The sequence below is a fragment of the Dermacentor andersoni genome, chromosome 2 (genome assembly GCF_023375885.2).
Source record: "Dermacentor andersoni chromosome 2, qqDerAnde1_hic_scaffold, whole genome shotgun sequence".
Taxonomy (NCBI): domain Eukaryota; kingdom Metazoa; phylum Arthropoda; class Arachnida; order Ixodida; family Ixodidae; genus Dermacentor; species Dermacentor andersoni.
The window spans coordinates 176988573-177011987 of record NC_092815.1 but is presented as its reverse complement, the minus strand read 5'-3'; the positions used below and the strand labels follow the sequence as shown (position 1 = coordinate 177011987).

At 47.7% G+C, this 23415-nt stretch overlaps 1 protein-coding gene and 1 pseudogene across 1 annotated transcript; both read left to right on the top strand.

Annotated features, from left to right (window-relative positions):
• The first annotated feature begins 5317 nt into the window (after window positions 1-5317).
• Window positions 5318-5496, top strand: LOC126541076 (U2 spliceosomal RNA; annotated as a pseudogene).
• Window positions 5497-7209: 1713 nt separating this feature from the next.
• Window positions 7210-10839, top strand: LOC126540866 (uncharacterized). Its single transcript, XM_050187693.3, has 2 exons — window positions 7210-7651; window positions 10196-10839. Exons 1-2 carry the CDS (start codon window positions 7354-7356, stop codon window positions 10837-10839), a joined length of 942 nt encoding a protein of 313 aa, XP_050043650.3. The 5' UTR covers window positions 7210-7353.
• The last annotated feature ends 12576 nt before the right edge of the window (window positions 10840-23415 follow it).

Genomic DNA, 23415 nt, shown 5'->3' with positions numbered 1-23415 from the left:
ACACTTTCTGAAAGTCAAGCACGTGCAGCTGCGAGAGTAAGTATTTTCAGGCAAGTTAATATATGAACAAAAGCACGTGCACGATTTATCAATGGCCGTCGGCTCTTTAATTTTAGCAACTGAAGGAAGAAGGCGACAAAGTTGGCTTACTCGTAGCAAGCACAGATCTGTTTTCTTTGCTTTGCTTCTCAGCCAGAAAAAGTGTCCGTTCGTCAAAGAAAGCTGTAAAGTGTATAAGCGAAGTAAGGAAGTCGTCATCTGTTTGTGCATGCAGCCACTGATATGCGTACTTTGGGATAGAATATGTGGTGAAGCCACCCCTTTAGCGCAGACATGCTAGGCGTGCTTCAAGACACGAATGAATTATGGTGCACATTAAGGGTACTGGACCTTTGACTTTTGAAAGGACTAAAGTGTTTTTACTTTTACTGACATTCACATTACTCAATTTTCACAAGCACCTAAGAGGGCGTCCTCGAGATGGAATAAAGAAAGTGCACATAAACTGTTGACAACCGGAAGAAAGGTTTAATCTTGAGCTGATGAACAGACTGTGCGCCGCCAACACTATTACTCTTGAGGAAAGAAGTCGAACTGCATCCATAAGAATGCTGTAGAGCCTGTGAACCAGTCTGAGCAAGATAAGATTGCGGGCATGGTCTCACAAACGATCAATTCATTCCACGCTTCCTCAAAGGTAGAAGAGTTCGACTGTTGCGCCCGGTTGGCGCGGCCCTTTCCACACTTTGCGCGGCTTCATCCTGACCAGCGCCGTGGGCGTACTCGGTCGTTGTGACGTCATGGCGCCTTTTTTCCAGATCGACAGTTTCGACCGCTACGCGCGCATTGCAACGACTACACCCTGCGTGCCCGCCATGGAACCTCGGCTGGGCGTCAACCCTCGAATAGCCTCTTCTCACGGGATAGGCGGATGCGTCGGTTTGGGCCTCGCTGGTCGACTCTTCCTCAACGGTGGGCGATGATTCGGGAATAACAGAAAAGTCCACCTCGTCGGTAAAAATCGCGGTGGGAAGTCGGAAGTGTTCGGCCCCGACTTCTGTGCTGCGAGGCGTCGCGGCGCGTAGGTCACCAATTATGGAGAATATCGAAACGGACAGGGCGAGCATGGCCAGCACCACGAAAGCGAGGCAGACCGTTTTCGCCGTCGCGAGACACGTCGTCAACGAAGTCCGCAGGCGGCTAGGAGCCGACGGTCGAGGCTTGCCCAAGTAATGTTCGATCGGCTCGACTCGGGATCGCAGGACTTGAGTCGTGTGTAAGGAGCCCGCCTGTGCATGTGGCCAGCTTGTATCGGCCCACGCGTCCATATCTTCAAACAAGGACTGACGATGCTGGACGAGTTGTTGCTGCTGCTGGTGGTGTTCGCCGGATGATGTTGCAGCAGCCTGTGGAACAGCAGGAAGGAGGTGGTGCGGCAAGTCAGCGGAGCTTGTCGGCAGTGGCACCTGCAGCAGCACACTCGGTGCGTGGGCTGCCTGGTCCTGCGTCCGCTGGAAGTTGAGCTGCGTCGGCTTGCGGCCATCGTTCTGCGTGCCGAATTTCATGCCTGGCAGGCTGAGAGAGAGTGTGTTCTCGCGGAATGGGCCGATTCGACGAAATCATTCAAGAATGGCTTCAATGGCTTCAGGAATGGGTCGTGGCCTTCGACGCTTTGCCTCGTCGTGGCTGGTGGCCTTCTGTGCGCCCTGTTCTTACAAGATCGGGGAAAGATGCGTAAAACCGGCTTGAGGCGTAAGCGGAGTTGTCCGTCCTTTTTTTCTTCATAACCTGCTAACGGTTTGGCACATACCCACAGCGGATGATGATGATAATGATGATGATTCCAAACGTTAGCGCATAACTACAATGAGGGATGGCTGAAAAGCGGGCAACATAGAGCGAGAACAATGCTGGGGCAAATGGTGATAACAATGAATATATTAAAGCTATAATTCAAAAGTTACATGATCATATGACACGACGCCGCTACGACAATGGGACGCTCAACGCTTCTGTTGTTACAGGTTTGTTATCTGGACATTTAAGTGCAATAATTGCTGTATAATAGCGGTGTCGTGCCAAATTGAGCTCTATGACAGCGTCATGCGCGCACTGTGCTGCTTTGTGCGACTTCATGCTTATTTCTGTGTCTCGTTGCGATTGATGCTGTCGGGGGATGTCGAACTTGATCCTGAACCTGAAGATCCTGTGTTAGACATTGTACGCAGGATAGAAGCAGGCCAAACTGCAATTTTGGTTGAAATTAAGGGGATAAAAGAGAAGCAGGACGCCAAAGACGTTGAGGTGAAGTGCCTTAAGGCCAGAGTCGCCACTCTTGAGTCCACCCTTAGCCTACGTAAAACCTCTGGAACAGACACACCTGGCAGTATCCAGTCATTTTCACGCCAGTTAAAAACCATAACTTCAAGGTTCGAGGACGCCGAAAACAGACTACGTAGATGAAATGTCCTTTTTTTGGCATCAGCGATGAGTCTGGTGAAGATTGGACAACTTCATAAAGCAAAAAGTCATCAAACTGTGCGCTGAAAGGTTGGAGCTTACTTTATCAAGCGACCAGTCTGAACGAGTGCACAGAATTGGTCGATTCGCTCATGACAAATGCACGCCAATAATCGCAAAGCTTGTCACACTTAAAGACAAACATAAAATTTTGGCTTCTGCAAGGAAGCTAAAAGGCCCCTGCTTAGCTGTTCGCGAGGATTTCGCGCCGAGCGCTCGCTTAGCAAGAAAGAAACTGCTAGAATATGCAAGGGCACAGGACAAATCGTGCAAGCTTTCACTTGACAAAATGCGCATAAAGAACAAGGAATGTTGATAGAGGCACCGTCGTATTATGTAGTAGATAGCTAAAAAATCTACGGGTGGACGGGTCCCTGAACTACCCTTTTATACTGACTCATGTCGCTTGCTCAGAATACCGTACACTAACATACGTAGCATACTAAATAAGCGCGATATATTCTGTTCCTTTATAGAAGATAGCAATCCCGACATTCTAGCCCTAACAGATACATGGCTGCACAACGATGTTCCAGATGGTGAAATTTTTATAGAAAAGGACATATTCAGCATTTATCGGCATGGCCCCAATGATAAAAGGGGCGGTGATGTCTTACTTGCAATCAATAAACGGATTTCTTCATATGAAGTTCACACCTCGTGATCGCTTAACATTATCTTGGCTGCCTGTCAAACCATTTGTGGAAACATATTAGTTTGTGTCTGTTACCGCCCCCCCTGAAATGTCCCTTCCATTTGTTGATAAACTACGCGAAATCATTGTTACTGCCACGTAGAAATGTTCAACTAGTTATGTTTATCTTCTTGGCAATTTCAATTTTCCCCAAATCAATTGGCTATGCCTGTCATAATCGTGTCAGCACGCAACCGATTTCAGTGAATTAACCTTGGACTTGAATCTTTTTCAGGTAATCAATCAACCCACCATGACAATAACCTTTTAGATTTGGCACTAACTACTGCACCTGAAACCGTGTGTCCTGTGTTAATTTCTGACGGTTTTATTGACCGAAAGTTGCTTCAGCTTACGCTCCCGATACCCATGTTATTTACTGGATTTCAGTATAAAAAATTTGGGATCACAACAAAGCTAACTATGTTGCCAACAACACTGAACTGTTTTAACCATGTTTTACCATGTTTTAAGAAATGAAAATTATTAAGAAATAAAAATTTAGTGCCATTCCACTCTGTGAAGGCGGATGACCAGCGAAGCTGTGTATGTGGGCCCTTTAATGGCGATCTGTTCATTGCCGTGCGTCAAACGCCGTATGTACATAAATGGAAGATGAGGCACGACTAGTCGCTCCTTCACGATGTTGAGCCTCGGAAGACCGCACACTTCTTGCACTTAGCATTGAAAACAAAATTCACGCAGCCTGAATTCCCCGGAATATTACCCCTGACTGTCATGAAGGCTGAAGACAGGCAAGGGCACAAGCCCTGGTTCGACTCTTTGGCGATGACACATCGGACACCGCTCTTATGCACCGACGTGGCCTAGTACCTAAAGATACGTGCCCTGTGTCTAGTCGTACTAGATAGCGGCATCCTGAGGGCTTCGGCCACGTTCAACACTCTGAACAGTGGCACGGCGGAAAAGGCTACTATCGCCCTAGCCATTGCACACGCTTCAACGATACCGGCACCGGATGGACCCATCACAATTGTCATTGATTCACTGACCACAAGCAGGACTTTGGCACAAGCGATGGTAACACCTTACACAAATTGCATGCTTACATCATTGCACCCAACAGCGTTACACAGGGTGCGTGTAGTCTGAACACCTGGTAATGAACGCGCTAATAATGTAGTCCGAGAGCTCGCTGACCGGGCGCCTTTGGAAGAGCTGTCCAACCCAGTCGACTCACCGGCAGAACCACTGAACTACACTGAAACTCTACAACATTACAGAGATAGCAGGAGACACTTCTCCCCACCACATTATCTACATAACCAAGAAGATGTCGCCTGGCGACAGCTTCAAACTAAATCATTTCCTTTTCTATTTTATCTTCACCTATGCCACCCCACACAATATCCCTCATACTGCCCGTACTGTGGAGCAAAGCCCACGGTATATCATTGCGCCTGGGATTGCCCAAACCCGTCGGTTTACTCCCCTATTCCTAGAACTTCACCTTGCTCCTGGGAGACTGCGCTGACCAGCTTAGACCCGCAAGAGCAGCGACGACTGGTCCGACGGGTTCGCGGAGTGGCGCGAGCTGATGGAGCCCCGAACTAGGGGCTACACCCTACGAGGAAGTCTCCCCAACTCATTAGAAATAAATGTTTTCTCTCTCTCTCTCTCGGAAGAGGATGAGGCCCCATGCGGTACATATACCCATGTGTTGTTGCAAAACGCGGCACGACACCTTTTACGAACGAATCCCACCACATAGAACAGACATGCGCCTCACGGCACTCCGAAGGAACACTGCTTCACCGTAGCCAAGGCGATCATGGGTTGGTCGACATCCCGCAGTGCAGCAATGGTTGTGAGGTCACTAAAAAACCACAAGCGGTCACACAGAACACAGGATACAGAAAGTTAGTCCCCTACAAACTCCCTCCGAAAGCTGGCCGTTGCTCCAGTGAAACGTTCCAAGTTTGCGGGATCGGGGCCACATGGACGGTTCGCATTTCTTTCCGCCTCGCGGTCGTTGCGGGCACCACGCTTACGGGACCACCACTGCGGGATAACGGAAGGAAAGGAAAGAAGATACGCAAGCACTTGTAACGCCGACAAAGAGAGGGCGGTGCGAACGCAGACATGGCCGTCGCGTGTCAATGTGTAGTATCTGTTCTGATCAGCTTAATATCTGATATGGGTTGTATTTGGGTCTAAGATATAAACCTACTTTTGCAAGTTGGTGGAGTGCTTAAAGGCTGTTTCACCTCCGGTGCGGGTCGGCCCGGTACTGCACTATTTTCGGGATTGGCTAACGTACATGGGGAGAAATTCTCGATCTACACGGCTCTTGCGCACGGACACATCTTTCACCAGAACCTAGCAATATACAGCTTCGCTGCAATAAGGTGAAAATAGTATGAGCCTGATATAATGTAATATTGTAGAACGGTAGCGAGAAAATTTGGTTCGCATGCAGCATTGGTGAATACGAAGTAAAAAATTCCGGACAAAACCTGGACAATAAAGCAGTGCAGCATGCGTATTGGGTAGGGAACTGTGTTGTGGTTGAAGCTCAAGGAAACTATTCAAGATTTCAATCGATCTCGTAATATACTTGGCAAGCATATTTTTTACGTTCGTAATTTTGATTTCGAGCAGGTTAGCTATATCTAGTTATGGTGTACTGGAAAGGGGCAGTGTGTCGTCCGCCCTGCGAAGCATCGTTGGAGCCGTGCTCACTTTTTCGTCGACGCCAGCAGAACCGGTGGGCTTAACGTGTAAAATTCAAGTACGTAATGCGCAACTTTCTGCATCTGTAATCTAAAACGTGCTAATGTGCGACTCACTGAGATGTCCCCTCCCCCCTCTCGATCCATTGACTAGCAAAACTCTGTGCACATAACATGTAATCGCAGAAATTGGGCCCCCTAAATTTATCAACTATGCAGTGAGGGGGCCAGTCAAAATAGTGTGTAGACTATTATGACGAGCACCCTCAACAGAGTGAGTGCCTTAAAGAATTGCTTACTCTCGCAATCGAGAGTAGATGTAAGCATTAAATGACTACCGGAAAAGCAGATTGGTTGGAGATGATACTAGCCACAATCTTGATACTAGCCACCGCGTCACATAGCCCCAGGCCATAGTGTGCACTAGTCCACATGGACGCAATATTTTCCTGTCACAGACAGAACCTCATTGCAAGTATCGTCTCGGTCTAACGGCCATTCGCGGCCCTACCGGCTAGGACGCTACCGGCGCTGCCGGCGTGCCGAACGCACCGCGGACTTCACGGGCAGCTGGCGTTGAAAAGAGCACAGTCAACTCTGTCTCAGCGCGAAAAGATGACAACAAAGTGTATAGTGCCCTGTATCTACCTTGTGAACGTCGCTATTAGAAATAAATAAAACTTCAGCGTACTAGAAGTTACAGAAGAAGTTACAGCTTGAGTGATATTGTGAATGAACATTTGGAAAAACTCTGAAGCAATATTTTTTAAATCTTGTTTGGAAAGTAACCAGAGTATATAATGCGGTCTTGACTGGTTGCCCGGATGATCTAGTTTTGTTCGCGTAACTCGCCCAGATGTACTCGTTGGAGTGTCCGGACAACGGCTCTGGCATTTGGCTGAAGGTCACTTGAAGGTCGCCGCCAACGGGAGCTAAAAGCATTTCATGCTTAAAAGAAATTGCAGAGGCACTTGTTATCCCTACGTGGGTGAAGGCGAAAGCATTGCGACCACCGCGCGACGCCAGTGCTCGTTCAGTCGTTTTAACTTCACCCTAAATGACTCCAAAATCCGTGGGTTCAAATCCTACCAAAGGTCGAAGGTACGACTTCCAACAAAGGTCGTGGGTTCGAATGCCTTAAATAATTGTGCCTTTATCAACGCCAAAAGTCACGGGTTCTACTCCCACAAGAAGTCGAGTGTTCGACTCGCACCGATGGTTGCGGGCTCGAGTGCCTTAATAAACTCTATCTTAATAAACTGTGACCTAATTAACTTCGCCTTAATTAAAACCAAAGGTCGTGGCTTCGACTCCTACCAGAGGTCCTACCAGAGCCCTTTTGTACCATCGTGTGGTCACGCCAACGCTGGATTTTCCACCTCACGAGCCAATAATGGTTTCCCGTTCGTAAGTGGCTCCATGGTCATCGCCACGAATTAGAAGAAGATGGCGGTGCCTGAGAATGGCAGGGCGGGACAGCAACCCGATAGACCCATGGACCCTCACGCCAGCACTCTGTTTGTCACCGCCCTCGCGCACGAGCAGCCGACCGGACGAGGGAACGCGGCCGGTAGACGTGCCTCGGTTCCCACGTTGGCGGGCGCAAGCCAGAACCGGCGGCGCAGTAAGCGGCAGCATGACGACGTGCCTCGGCCGACAGGGACGCCGGAACATCGCAGAGCGGCGTTCACGACTCGAAGCGTTCAGCGGAGCGGCGCACTTCCCCATACTCTTGAGAAAACAGGTGAGTGTGCGTTGTCGCCTACGTGGAGACAGCAAGGCCTAGCAGCAGCGGTAACGAGTGGGAGAAAATCCCTTTATTTGTTTACTTATTTATTTATTTATTTGTTTACATTCATATGCAGCATGCTCTGCGTATGAACGTCGTTTCGAGTAGTTGCGTGTCGTTGCGAGCTCGTACAGGCCAGTTACGGTAACGCCGGTGATACATAGAATAACAGTGCAAGTCATAAAATGAGGACTGTCTAAGTGGGTGAAAGAAACAAAGATGGACTGGGGGAACTAGGGAATGGATTCGGACTATGCAGACGCCTAGACGATAATATGTTTGTACTAACTCAGTGCGTAGATATTTCAGTAGTAGCTCAGAATAGGCCTTTATGCATAGAATTTCTATATATTAAGGGAGCCTACGAAAGCGTAGACAGGGAATTGTTATGGGATATTCTCAAGCATAAATGCATAAGTGACAATTTCGTGGAGCTGGCGAGGGCTATACATGTATGGGGACAACCAAGTTCAATTTGCATGAGAAGGCTGAAAATGTAATGAAATGGTGTAAATTCACCAAGGACTGAAGCAATGATGTCCGCTGATTCCATAGTTGTTTACTCTTTATGTTAGGGGCGTAGAAAGAACACTGGAAAGCAGTGATTTAGGCTTTTATTTATCATTCATGCGTAATGTACAAATGGTGCAACAGAAGGTCCCCAGAGTGATTGATGTATGCGGACGACGTGGTGCTAGTAGCGGACAATACAAGATATTTGCAGAAATTTGGGGATATCTGTGGCAATGTAGCGACAAATCTAGACGTAAAGGTTAGCGCAGAGAAATCGGGAATTATGACATTAAGTAATTAAGAAATAATGAATAAATAAATTAGCTTGTTAATAAATAAATAACTAAAGAAATAAATAAACTAATTAAAGCTGCTTTCTGGGCCCAAAGGCAGTACAGAAAGGAGTGGGAAAGAATGGCAATACGTGCAACTAACAACAAAATATTACAAGGCATCTTGTAAAGCGATCTTGAACTGGTGGTGATCAGCTATGCTTTCGATTGTAGAGGGAAGGTGATTCCATGCGACGCTTGTTGTAGGAATAAAAGAGTCATAAGACAATATTGTGCGATAAGAAGGTAGACCCACGTTGAAGCGACGATCGGTCCTTGAACATATATAATGAGGTGGATAAAATAGGACGTCCTTCAAATCGTTCTTAGAGTAAAATATTTTGTGAAAATATTACTTCCGACGCAGCAAGATGTCAGGCCAGCTTAGACAAGTTTAGGGTTGAAGATACGAGTGAATGAAGAGACGAGTAATTATGTGGTGCCAATTGAACAACAAGTCATACATCATCATCATCATCTTCTTCTTCTTCTTCTTCTTCTTCTTTTATGTCCACTGCTGGACGAAGGCCTCTCCCTGCGTTCTCCGATTACCCCTGTCTGCGCCAACCGATTCCAACTAGCGCCCTCGAATTTCCTAATTTCATCGCTCCACTTAGTCTTCTGCCGTACTCGACTGCGCATTCCTTCTCTTGGTACCCATTAGGCATACGTTATAGCGACACTAAAGCGACCGACTAATAGTCGGAAACCGTATTCGCTCATAAATCTATGATTAATTTCGTGGTTACAGGTTGATTGCCAGGAGCAAGAAATGAAGGTCAAACATTTACACTTTGAATTTCGAGCCGAAACAGCGCGGGTGCCTCAGTGTGACGTCGCGAATATTGAAGATCATCATCTCGCGTTCGGGCTGTCGGGGCGCTGTAAAAGTTCTTGAGACTTGTTCCGTTCAATCTTCGGACCTTCTTGAATACAGCGTAGCCTAGCTTTCCGATATAAAGGTACCTGTGCATGCCCGAGCAGAGGACGTCAAAGTCCATGACGTCAAGGCTCGTTGCTGGGTGCGGGAACTTCAAGACGGCATCACCGCCTGCCTTGCGTACTTTGTGGCTTATATCAAGCGTCGTGTCATGGTAAGAGTGACTATTTTTGGTACTATAGAAAAGAACTTCACTAGTACAGCTCAAATAATCTTTCTCTTCAATGTCCCTGTCGCATGCAGTCGTTGGTATGAAGTTGATAGCAAAATACTAAGCCTATCCCACGTGAGTCTGAATACGGATAAAACTTCTTCCACTGAACTTTTGTTTAATAACCTCCTTGCGCTTTTCAACTGCAGCTTTCGCGTTCACCAGTTCAGATTCAGAAACCGTATCCGCCGCGGTGACTGTGGCTATGGCGTCCTGCTGCTATGCATGAGGTGGCGGGCTCGATCACCGGCCGCGCCTGCCGCATTCCTATGGGGATGGAATGAGAGGAGCGCTTGTGCGTGTATATTTAAATGTGCGTTAAACGAACCCCAGTGACCAAAATTATTCCGGTTCCCTCCGCTGCATTGTACCTCACTGTGCAGTTTCTGGGGTGCTAGATCCCACAAGTCGGTTCTTTGAGAAGCGTTGTATGCGCAAAAATTTATAAAAGACAATTCTTCGTTATCACGCGCAGTTTCACTTTCCCCTCTAACTATTCTCAGCTCCGCTTGCCGGAAAGCCGGTGGCTGCGACAACCGAGGGCGTCCCCAACCGGGCTTCTGCTGCGGCCGTTCGCCACGAGGAGAGGCCGCCCTCCATGCGACTCGCAACCGGCGGCATCCAGGCGGTCGGGGGCCACGAGGAAGACGTCCCCGAGGGCGCCGTGGCATGCGTGTTGGTCTACATGTGCGTCGTGGTCTTCGGAATCGCCGGGCTGCTCATCTACGTCTACCGCAGCCTGTCGACCCCGCCGCCGGAAATGGAGCCGTGTACGTACGAGGCAACGGCGTTGACGTCGACGAAGCCGTCCGTGGCCACCGAGTTGCACGAACTCGAACGCGGCGCCACTGGAATACCGCTACTACCGCTTGGGAGCAGACGTGCCACCGCACTACTATCGCGAGGTCCCAAGGCACGTGGTCGCGGAGCCTCGGAGAGCGCCGGAACCACCAGCGGTATCGTCGGAACCGACGACGCGGAGGAAAGAGAAGACGACCGCGAAGAGGCAGGAGACACGGCAGTTCCGGCCCCGGCAACGACGACGACGCCTGGTGAAGATCGGCGTCCCTTTGAACTGGTCGTGTCTGTGGCGCCAGCTTACGACGGAGCTATGGGGATCGGCGACGGGAGGGAAAGGGTCATTTAGAGCACCGAGGGTTAGGACGGCCTTTCGGTTGAACAGCCTTCACGCGTAAACTCGCCTGAAATGGCAGAAACGCGCATTTGTGCTGTATATATATGTACACTGTAATGACAATTTTCGTGATGGTGGTTAGCCGGAAGACTCTCACTCACTGAACAATTTAGAGCGTGCTTCCCTATGTAATTTCTCGCGTTCTTTGTCTACTATGGCTGCCGGGAATAAATTTGTCGCACATTTGCTCAAATTTCATGTTTTATCGCGCACGGTTGGCTGTTCGGTCGAAATATATTAGAATTTACGAATAGTGACTATACAGTTGAAGGTGGAATTGAATAAGACAATATTGGCTTCGTTATTCGAAAGATTCGGCTATTCGCACGCTCATACTTTTTCTAAAGACCTCGCTCGATTTGGTCAGAGCCGAGAAAGTAAGACATACGCCAGCTATCTTCGTGGAAACAAGGCCGGTGTATATGTAACGCTTGATCTTGCTCGATCCCGTATCTTATCTGATAATGCAAGGGGAATGCCATTCTGCCGACTGACCAAGCGTAAAAAAGAAACGCATCACTATATTTCTCTGTCTACGTCGATTGATGGTTTATCTATTTGGTATAACATAAGTCAATATCTCTTACATCTAATCTACTAAAACTGATCGAACGAATCTCACACGACCGCACAGGTAATCGGCTGATACAGAACTTGATATTGAGCCCATGGCAATTTGGCTTCAGACGTGGGTGCTCGGTTTGGTGCGCCCATGTAGACCTAGAAAGTCGTATTTAGCTAGCTCGATGTCAGAAAAAATATGCAACCTTATAAGGTTGCATATTTTTTCTGACATCGGGCTAGTTACTTTGGATATTACTGAGGCGCATGACAGTGTAGAACATGTAAGCCTAATAAACGCGCTTCAGAATGCAGGCCTGCCAAATAATTTGTCGCGTGGGTTTATGAATTATTAAACGGCAGGGAATTTTACTGTTCTCTATACGAATTGCCTTCATCTACGTATCAACAGTCAAGTGGTCTACCACAAGGATCAGTTCTATGGCCATTGCTGTTTAATGTTTTACTGAGTACTGTACCTTTGCTACAGCATTATATGTGTACGTTTACGCCGACGAGATAGCACTTTTTGCAGCGTCGGTAGATTTACGTGCGTTGTACCAAACTCCACAATCCTATATTAGCCATCTAGGGTTGTGGCTTGATGGCATTAACCTCTCTCTATCAGGGTAGCGTCGGCATTGCATCATTATAATATATTGCATGTATGTTCGCCCGATAATAGAGCTCGGCTGCATTTTGTTTTCTGTTTGACCTGCATGCAAAATTCCGTCTGTGATTCTATTAGAGCGAGATGCATTACGTTTATGTCTTGTGGTCCCTAAACTTTTCGCTAATGAAATCTTGCACCAAGAAGCACGCCTGCCTTCTCTTCTCATGCGATTTTATATGCTAACAGTACAAACTTTTCTTAATATATATGCATCACCACAGAGGAGACCACATTATGTTTTCATTAATGAATCGGCCTCATTTTTTAACTACCGATGGTATCGCTCACGTTGCCCTGAAGTTGTTTTCGTACAAAAACTATTGGACCCATTAAATGTTCACATATGTGAGGTGGTCTTATGAAGTTATTCTTACAGTCGCTACATTGAATTTGAAAATTTTCCAAACAATGCCAAGCATCTCGCCTATCATTATCTGAATAGTATATTGGAAGATCACCTTGCACACCTGGATACTAAGACCGTTATAGCAACTGATGCTTCCGTATGTGAAGAAAGGCAAGTGTGGACATTGTATCAACTCATCTAAATTAGTCTTTTTTTCATTCGGCTACCGTCAGTGACTTCAAGCTTATCTTTCAGGCGGAATTATTGGCGGTTGTCTTCGCTTTACGCAAATTACCATCATGTCTGTCACCAGCCGTGATCTTAACCGATTGTCTGTCTGTCTATTCTTCACTAACCACTTCCAAATTGTCACATTCATTAGAAACTTTCTATTCGCTTCTCCTAAGACACTTCCGCCTCGTTCGCTTAGTGTGGGTGCCAGGCCACCAAGGTCTAGCCTTAAGCGAATGTGCAGATGCACTCGTAGGGGCATCCCATGATGGTTCTATAATCCCAATTTTAGCTACGTCAGATTTCATCACTGCTGCGCGATTCAGAAAATACAGTACTACAAATAACCTAGCGCAGTCATCGTTCTCAACATCTAATTTACCGCATCTCAATTTTCCTGGGAACACCAAATGGTGCTCCACTAGATAAATGTAAGTAACAATTACGAGACTACGATGCAGCGTCCCCGAATTGAACTTTTATCTCCACAGGTGTGGTCTGGCTTTGTCGCCTTTATGCTCTTTATGCAACGAGATTGAATCTCTGCAAGACTTGTTTTTGACATGCCGCCGTTTTACTATTCAACGCAAAAGATTTTCAGAAGAACCCTTCCAAAAGCCTGGCTTGAATTTGACCCTTCCTGTAGTTCTTTCTTCTAGGGCTACCACTACAAACGGGCCCAACTGGGCTAGTGCAGAGTAGGGTATAACCCCGGGTCGACGCTTGACCAGCGTCACGACTCGTTAAATCGTCGTTTGCCGGCACTTTATTAAAGTTATTCCTATCCTATCCTAGGGCTACCTTACTAAGTTACCGCCTTAGGAACGTTTGTGGAGCCCTCTGCATCTTTCTGCGTGAGAGAAAAAAGAATTGCATGCTGGAATTCTTCTTGATACTTATTATGCTCACAAAATTCTTTTTTATGTAATGCTTAGATAATGGATTATTCAGAGCTGTAACAGTAGACACATTATATCCCATTTGCAAGATACTGATTTCATTGCATTTTAATTTATTGAAAAAAAATTGATAACAGCTTCTTCACCGCCAGATTCATGGCCGATCCCCTAGAGTGGGTTGCGCCATTTCACTAGGGAAACAATAACATCTAGAAGGCACCGAACTTCCCTCCTTCGCGAACCGCGGCCCGCCGTGCTACAGAGGAGCCGAAGAGGCCTGCGATCAGCGCCGGCAGTCGGGACGTGGACGCTGGTCACCCGGGCCCGTCGCGATGCCGCCGCCCGACGACCGCGAGCAGTGGCAGAAGCGCAGCGAGCTCGCCTTCGTCAGCCTCGCACTCGGCCCCAGCAACGTGGTCGCGTTTCCTTACCTCATCTACGGCAACGGAGGAAGTCGGCCACTTGAGAGCGTCTATGAGGCTTGAGATTGAGGCCCGAGTAGAGCCGCACTATCACGTTGATGACGTTTCACGAGACTTTGGCTTACTGCTTATAGCTGTGATCATCACGCTGCCTTGTTCCTGGCCCGAATTTCTTCACACGTCTTACGGTGGGAAAGACACCAAACCCTACGAATAAGCAGCGCACCTGAAGAGAGGGTCACTCGCAGCTAGCTTTGTTTGCAGAAAACACGTACACTTTTTAAAGGGCCCCTCACCAGGCCCCATAGCAAATTTTGGTTATACGCTGGAAGTTGTTACGTGTCCTCTAGGGAGCATTCTGCCGCAAGGGTTCTTGAAATCGGCTCAATGATAGCCAAGATAGAAATATTTTAATGCCGCGAACCCATGATTTCAGCAGGCGGGCTCCACAGCCAAGCAAGACGCTCTCTCCATTCGCCCCGTCTAGCCTACGCAAGCGAAATTCTTTCCCTGCGTTCTCCCATACCCGACCTTGAGGATCGCGTGACGCATACGTCACAGGCCCCGGCTTAATTTTTTTCTCCTCCTTTTTTTTTTTACGCTACGCACTTCCGCTGACGGCGTCACGCGCGTGCTGTTGTCTCGTTCGCGAAACGTACGATTTTGCGCGCTTTGCGCAAGGGAACATGACTAGCGGTATAATACAATGCTACGCAAACACTGATGCAGAACAAGCGGATCGCACAACATGATCACGGCGCTGGAACACGGCAGAAAATGGCATAGTTTCGGCGTCTGCGCACATGACCGCACGACCGTGAACAAGCAGGCGAAGCGGAAGTACGTCTCTCTTGCTTCGGCGCGAAGTAAAACAAACACACGCAGAGATTCCATTTGTGTGTTTTATTGTTTCTCTAAACTTCAGTTCGTCAATTCAAGCAACAGATCGCACAGATAACAGATGTTGTCTTGAATAGTCCTTGAAGTAACGTGTAACCACAAGCGACGTCACACTGCGGACATCAGTACAGAACACCTATATAAACAAGAGGTTTGTTCGATTCAGAAAAAGGTGCACGGCACCTCAAACGAAAAAGTGCAGGGGGTGCCGGGCTGCACCCTGTTACGACTTTGCACCGCTGCACCACTATTACGACTTTGTGGTCCCGTAGCGCTCGTCACCCGTTTCGTGACAGAGCGTTGGTAGCGAAGACTCCGAGCCAGGCGTCGATGAGAATAACAAAAGGGACTTTATACACTATATACAGGTCATTATACAGGACATGAAGGGATCGGCACTGGGGCCGAGAGCTCACAGCAAACGCGACTGTTCCCGCACGGCAACGTCCGGCGAAAACGCGTGACACATCTCGCTCCAGTCGAGAGCGGCACTGGCTCCCGGTGGGTCGGCGGATCCGGTTTTTCAGGCGGCGCGCCTCCGCTTATAAGCCCCCAAAACCATTGTCACCCAAACGGCCCAATACAAAGCGAGCACTCGACGGTCGTCCGAGAGGTCCAACCAGCGACCGCGCTGGCCACCTGGTTCAATTGTGGCGGGCGCGGTGACCTTCAGGCAAGGGCCGGAGGTCACCTAGTGGGTGTCTACGGCGCCGGGCTGTCTGGCACTTGGCGACACGTCTGAACAAGTTGCTCGCCGATGCTTCTCCCGCAGGACACCGCTGCCTGACGGCTCAGCATCTTGACTTTTCAAGGGAGAATTTGGCCGCTCGAAGGATAATTTTGCATCTTGCAGATTCGGAATCCGGGCTGGTGGTAATGGCACAACAGCATCCCCGCCCTCAGATAAGGCGCCGGGAAGACGAGCTGCCTCCACGTGGCTCGGATGCCAGGCGCGCACGTTCGTCAGGCTCGTCCAAGTTCACGTCCAGTGTCGGGACGCCAGGTAACTTCACGTGCCCAGGTCCGACTTGCCAGGACAGGAGCTCTGCTCACCGCGTTGTCGCCAAGGCACCTCGACCAGCTCCGCTCGGGTCGTTCCTAAGCCCTTGCTTCTGGCCACTGGTCCCGGTTGGTCGTTCTGCAGCTTGCAAAACCGACCGGCAAAAGGCAACACCCAACACGAACAAGTGCCCTCTGTCTCCCGTCAAACACCAGACAAGGCTATAATCCAAATCAACCTAACTGAATTGCTATCCCCCTTTTTGCTCCCGCTGCAACAAGAGGCAGGTGTACGATCTAGTACACAAGGCTCAAACAACCAGTTTTCAACTTAACAACACACCAAAATATCAGAAATAATTAATAATCAACAATAATAATGACAAATAGAATGGTCCCCTTGAAATCACTTGGACCGAAAACATACTACTGAGGAAGCAAATGAGGTCATTCATTTTTCCCGGCGATATTTTCGCGGAATCCGAAGCTGCTTATATTTGCGACCCTGCTTATCCGTGTAGCGGCGGTACAATAAGCCAGATTCCTTGCCAAATGAAACCCTCTTTTTTTTTTCACTCCCCGTTTGACGCTCTTCCTCAGATCGGCTAGTGAACAGTCTTCCTGTTGCTCGCGAATCAGAGTTTCTCTTTCAACTGCCGCCTGCTCCTGTAAGCTGGCGGAAACCGGAGCGAGTGTGGAGCCCGCGTCGCCTAATTGCGGCGTCGCGTCTATATCGCGGCTAGCACTGCACGCGTCACTCCCACTCACTTCCAGGACACGCTCGCCCAGGCCAGCCTCCGAGCTCTGCCTCTCCCGTGCCTGCTCGCCACTCAAGTTACCTTGATCGGTCCGTGTGCCGCACCGCTGTTGGCTCACCGACGCAAAGTCAAGTTCCCTCGACAGCGGGCGCGCTTTGGATCGCGTGAGGGCCAGGTACGCCCCGTCGGCAAAGAACGATTCGCCCTGATCCTTCAGCAGCTGCTCCGAGCTATTTGAGAAGAGGTAGGGAAAGTGCTCCGGGAGGGCGGCTGACACAGCGGCTTCGGTGTTAAGTTTCCCAAACTCTCCTTCAATGATAACCGCTGCGATCGGTAAACAGACACTCTCCTCCTCGGCCACTTGCCGTATCCTAGCACACTCTCCCGTAAAATCACTCGAGGAGACGAAAGACGGGTGAACAACGTCCATAGTTGCTGCAGAGTCCCGAAGTGCACGGCACTTCTTACCGTTTATCTTAATTTCCTGCACATAGGGCTCCAATAGACGTATGTTTTTGTGAGTTTCCTGTATTGTTGCAAAAGCAATTCTCTCTGGGCAGCTTGCAGCGATGTGCCCTTGCTTTTTGCAATTGTAGCAGGTTAACGGTTTCCGTTTTTCAAAAGAACGCGTCGTATCGTTTCGCTGTTTCGGACCATCGTCATCATTCTGAGATGCATTCTGTCCTTCCCTTACAGTTTCTTTGGGAAGGGACTCGTCTTCCCGAAACTCGCGACGCGTGATTTGCTTCCGTTCGTCGGGCTTCCCGGAAAACCCATCTCTCCTATCTGCTTTTTCTACGCGCACTGCCTTGCTGTGCAAGCTGCGGCGGGTGTAATACTCTTCCGCTAACTCTGCTGCCTTGTTTAGCTTAACCTCCTTTAGCCTATCTTGCAGCCAGAGCCTGACATCCTCATCAATGCAACGGTAGAACTGCTCCAACGCGATGCATTCGACGATTTTGTCGCGGTCGTCGTAAACCTCTTCGCCCTTCAGCCATTCCACCAGGTCGGCTTTTAGACGAAACGCGAAGTCAACATTCGACTCCTTGCCCTTTTTTGCATACCGGAACCTCTGCCGGAAAGCTTCGGGCGACAATTTGTACTTCCGCAGTAGCGCTTCCTTCACATCACTGTAGCTTTCAAACGCCTCTTTCGATAAGCAAGTTATTACGTCTGATGCCTCCCCAGGAAGCAAGGCTAACAGATTCTGTGCCCAGAGGGATCGCTCAATGCTATTCCGTTCGCACACGTGCTCAAATTTCACGAGGTATTTGGCCATATCCTCTCCGACGACAAAGGGTGGAAGTTGATCGCGTATTCTTGGAACGTTAGAAGTTAGACTAGGCGCCGGCGAGCTATTTCGGGTCTCCAACTCTTTCATTTTAAGCTCGTGCTCACGACGTTCTCTCCTTTCCTCCTTTTCCTCCTCGCGACGTCCCTTTTCTTTCCTTTCCTCCCTTTCCCGACGTTCATTGATATCCGCCCAGGCCTCTGCGGCTTCCTCAGCCGTTACGTCCCCAGTCCTCATGACCTCAAGGATCGCATTCTTTCTTTTAGTTGAGCCCAACTCAATGCCCAACTCCTCACAAATTTGGAGAAGTTCCTTGACCTTGTACTTCTCCATCGTTCACACTGTCCTCCTGCTGTTTGCCCTTTTTGAATATACCTGCCGTACGCTACTATAATGCTACTAGTAAGACATATGCAAGTATTTCACACACTGCCCTGTTTACCCCCTCAGCATCCCCTGGTTTTCAAAACACTCTAACTAGGCTTGAAACACACAAGGTTAACACAATGCAACACCAAATCCTTCCCTGAGCTACTATAACCTGTGTCAGAGAAAGTCTGGTGTTTGAGGTAAACTTCAGGCACTCACCGCGCCGAGGTAGCTGATGCCGGTCAATCCCGTAGCTGCCATCCACTGTTACGACTTTGCACCGCTGCACCACTATTACGACTTTGTGGTCCCGTAGCGCTCGTCACCCGTTTCGTGACAGAGCGTTGGTAGCGAAGACTCCGAGCCAGGCGTCGATGAGAATAACAAAAGGGACTTTATACACTATATACAGGTCATTATACAGGACATGAAGGGATCGGCACTGGGGCCGAGAGCTCACAGCAAACGCGACTGTTCCCGCACGGCAACGTCCGGCGAAAACGCGTGACACATCTCGCTCCAGTCGAGAGCGGCACTGGCTCCCGGTGGGTCGGCGGATCCGGTTTTTCAGGCGGCGCGCCTCCGCTTATAAGCCCCCAAAACCATTGTCACCCAAACGGCCCAATACAAAGCGAGCACTCGACGGTCGTCCGAGAGGTCCAACCAGCGACCGCGCTGGCCACCTGGTTCAATTGTGGCGGGCGCGGTGACCTTCAGGCAAGGGCCGGAGGTCACCTAGTGGGTGTCTACGGCGCCGGGCTGTCTGGCACTTGGCGACAGGTCTGAACAAGTTGCTCGCCGATGCTTCTCCCGCAGGACACCGCTGCCTGACGGCTCAGCATCTTGACTTTTCAAGGGAGAATTTGGGCGCTCGAAGGATAATTTTGCATCTTGCAGATTCGGAATCCGGGCTGGTGGTAATGGCACAACAACCCACTCGCTGCAAGGTTCAAGGGTGCAGTGCACCGCGGCGGCACCTTGCCTTGCACCCCTTTCAATCGAGCACGGGAGTGCAGGGTGCACTGCTGCACCTCGGGGAATCGAGGGTCTAGGTGCAGTGCACCGTGAATAGGTGCAGAAGGTGCAGAGAAACTTGGCTGAATCGAATAGACCTAAGGAGAAGGCAAACTGTACCTTGCACAGTGCAACGGAAATAAGAGTAGCGGTAGCGTTGTGAACTAAAGTATGCGACCGAGAGATGGCGCTGGCAAAATCAAAACTAATATCATCATCATTACGTAGTGAGCAATACGGCCGCTGCGGTAGCGGTTGGTGGGGTTCGTCGCGCTGCTCGCTCGTTGGTTTTGGGCGTTTTGTTACCGCTTTCCGGGTGGTGATCGTGTGTGCGGTAGTCTAACATGAGTACTGATATTTTTATTATGTCGCCAGCTCACCGAGAGGCCTCAACTGGCAAAAAAAAAGCACTTGAGACAAGTAAGCTTATATTTATTGTCGATGGTGAATGAATCAGTACATGCTCACAATTTTCGTACAGGTCAGGTGGACTTAATGCTGTCAGTCACTAAGTTTACAATATACAGTAACACAGACATAGATCTATTTACCGGAATTGAAAGCTGAAATCGAGCCAAGTCTCCTTATCGTGTTCAGTGTGCCGCTAAAGTAGGGAGAGCGAAGCTTCTGACAATATTTATGCTGGGCTACCCTCGTACTTGTAGTTACGTGCAGTGCTGCTTGCCATGCTTTATACTATACGTATATTGTCTGCGTTCGGCGATTTCAGCTAGATTAAAAAAAAGAAACATAAGTGTTCGGTAAAGATGTACTGTCGGCAAACTAAGCTTGAGCTGCAATATCCCATTGTTTTCATAACACATTGGCGAGAGGCACGTAGTGTAGTGGAAAAAAAACGATACGCTATATTTTACCGCACATTTTTTAAAATTTATTTAAACTGTCCTTACAGGCCTCGTATGATACATTGGGTAAGGGGGGCGTTACAGAAGGATTGACAGAGTATGTATGGCATATAACAAAACATAATAGACATACATTATTAAGGGACAGTGGAAAAATGTATACACATCTTATACAAGCATTAAAGCATTGTACAAAAATTACAGGGTCGGTAATGTACATATTAGAAAAAAGACAAACGATACAGTTCTTTCAATAACCAATGTAAAAAAATCCACTGTAACAGAAAGCCACTCCAGTACAAATACTAAACTATACTAAAATAATACAAGAATAATAAGCGAAATAATGAGCTAATAAACAAGAAAGCACATAACTGGGAAACAGAAGAAAATGCATCATGGATTGGTGAATTTTTAAATGGAAGAACATTTTACTGCTGTCTAATAGGCGTTTCCTCGAGTTTATATTGTCACGTGGTAGTGACGGTGAAGAAAGAAGCAATACGGTGGAATACAAAACTAGCTTTTATTGGGCGAACCTGTGCCCACAAAAACAGGCTACACTTATAGCACAATGATAGCGGCGAACACGGTCGGCGATCGTCGGAAAACTGATTAGCGGGTCAAGCGCGTCGGCTTTTATAGATCAGTCATCGAATGTTCCAGATTAACTGATGGGACCCGCGTGTCTTCCACAAAGTTCTACACCATTCGTGTCACGCGATGAAATCTGATAACACAAGGTTCGGCGACAACAGACACGCGGATAGAAGCGTCGATAACTTTCCAGAAACGCCGGATACATGCAGTCGCGTCCCTCGCTGTGCGATTACAGTTGTTAAGCGGCGAAACGTGGTTGCCCGATAAAGATAAGTACACGTGTCAATATAATCAATCACGAGGTGTTCCTCAAGGAGCTGTCACTTCACCATTACTATTTATTATTCTGATGGGTTCCATTCCTCTTCATGAAGATGTACAAACATATATTTACGCGGATGACATTGCTTTCTTCGCATTAGACAGTGATATTCACTCTCTATATTATCGACTACAGAACTACCTCAACACCATAGAAACCTGGTTAAACAAAATTCGCCTTTCGCTTAACGTTAGAAAATGCTCGATATTGGTTTTCCCCCTTAGCAATCCCGTTAACATATTGATATCCTATCGCCTCGAGACTATACCTCAAGTGGAGTCGGTGAAATATTTAGGTGTAGTATATGACGGCTCCCTCAGCTGGCTCGGCCATATTGACCATATAGTTAAAAAAGGAGTGCGAGCAGTTGGTATGCTACGTCAGCTGTGCAACAGTCGGTCCGGAATGCGGAGAGATTCACTTTTAATGATATACAAAATGTATGTGCGGCCCATTTAAGAATTTGGATGTGTTTTATTTTCTGGTGCTCCAGCTTATAAATTACGTCCCCTTGTTCTACTTGAGCGCGAAGCCCTGCGACTGTGTTGCGGATTACCGAAATGGGTTGCCAATAACATACTACACGAAGAAGTCAGGTTGCCCTCAATATTGTGTACATTTCGTTTACTGGCGGTGCAAATAGTCTTAAAATTGTATGAATCCCCTATTACAAGAGTGCCAAACATATTCATTTCCCAGCCTGCGCTATTCTTCGCAGTACACTGGGATCGTTTTCATACACCACAGGTGGTCTTCGTACAAACATGGACCAATCTCTTAAATGTACGTCTGTGCGAGGTACCGACTATTTGTGATGTGCGAGAGAACGTACAAATTATATATGATGACATCTACCCAAACAATGCAAAACTTCTCTCTATTAATATATTAAATGGTTTATTAGAGGACCATTTATTGAGTTTATCTATAAGTGCGGTCATAGCGACAGACGCCTCACAGTGTGAAGAAAAATCTGGAATTGGCATTTTCTCTCCCGCTCTAGACTGGTCATTTGCAATCAGGATTCCGGAGTTCTTTTCCGTATTTTTGGCTGAATTCCTAGCTGTAGTTCTAGCCTTACGCAAACTAAATTCGTCAATATCGGCGGTAGTAATACTAACAGATTCTTTATCCTTATGTTCCTCGCTCACAGCAAATGGTGTCACTAACCTTTTACGTACATTTCATTCTCTAGTGCCTGCCCACTTAAATTTATTTAGATTGCTTTGGGTGCCTGGACATAAAGGATTAATCATGAGCGAAATGGCTGACCGTCTCGCGAGAGCGGCCCTGAGTGGCCCTGTATTACCATTACTTCCTCCAATAGCTTACCTAACGACTACTAGATTCAGGAGATACACAATTATTAAAGACTTTTTAAACACAGCTATAGCTAATTTTTAAGAATATCGACACCTCCTATTCCCTTGGCCGAAACATTCCTTTCACACCCGAAAAACTGAAGTCATCTTTACCCGATTACGTTGTCGAATACCAAAATTAAACTTCTATCGTCACAGGGCTGGTCTGGTGCCCTCCCCTCTGTGCCCAGTCTGTGGAGAAGATGAAACAATAGATCATTTTTTCATATTCTGCCGCCTTCTTACATATTTAAGAAAAAATATTCTAGAATCAAGATTTACACAGCTTGGTTTAAGCTTTTTAATTATAAATATCCTTTCTCTAGGAGCCTCCTCTCTTGGAAAGTGCCACAGGGATATTTGCTCAACCGTGGAGGAATTTATAATTGCTACAAGAGATTGTCTTGAATTCTTAAACATTTTATTTTTGTTCATTTCCTCCAGTTAGCTTTATCAATTTTAGTATTTCATAAAGATTGCCTAATTTCATCCAAATCTTGGCCGATCCCCCACAGTGGGTGTGCGCCATCGCATAAGGAATACCATACCATACCATACCATACCATACCATACCATACCATACCATACCATACCATACCATACCATACCATACCATACCATTGAAGTTAGGCAGTGGAATATGGACTGATGAGCTGGCGGAATTTATCGGGATTAGATTCGGAGACGATGAAATCAGGAAGAGCGTTCCAGAATTGAATGGCACGAGGAAGCGCCGATCAATTAAATGCATGAGTGTTCCCGTAGATGCGCGTGAAGCTGAGATGATTATTTTATATAATCGGCGAGATGTGCAAGACTTGAAACCGTAAAGAAGATTTCCTAACTGTATGAGCGTACTTGTGAAACAATGATATGAGCTCAAAATCACGTCGACTACTTAGTGGCTGAAGTTAAA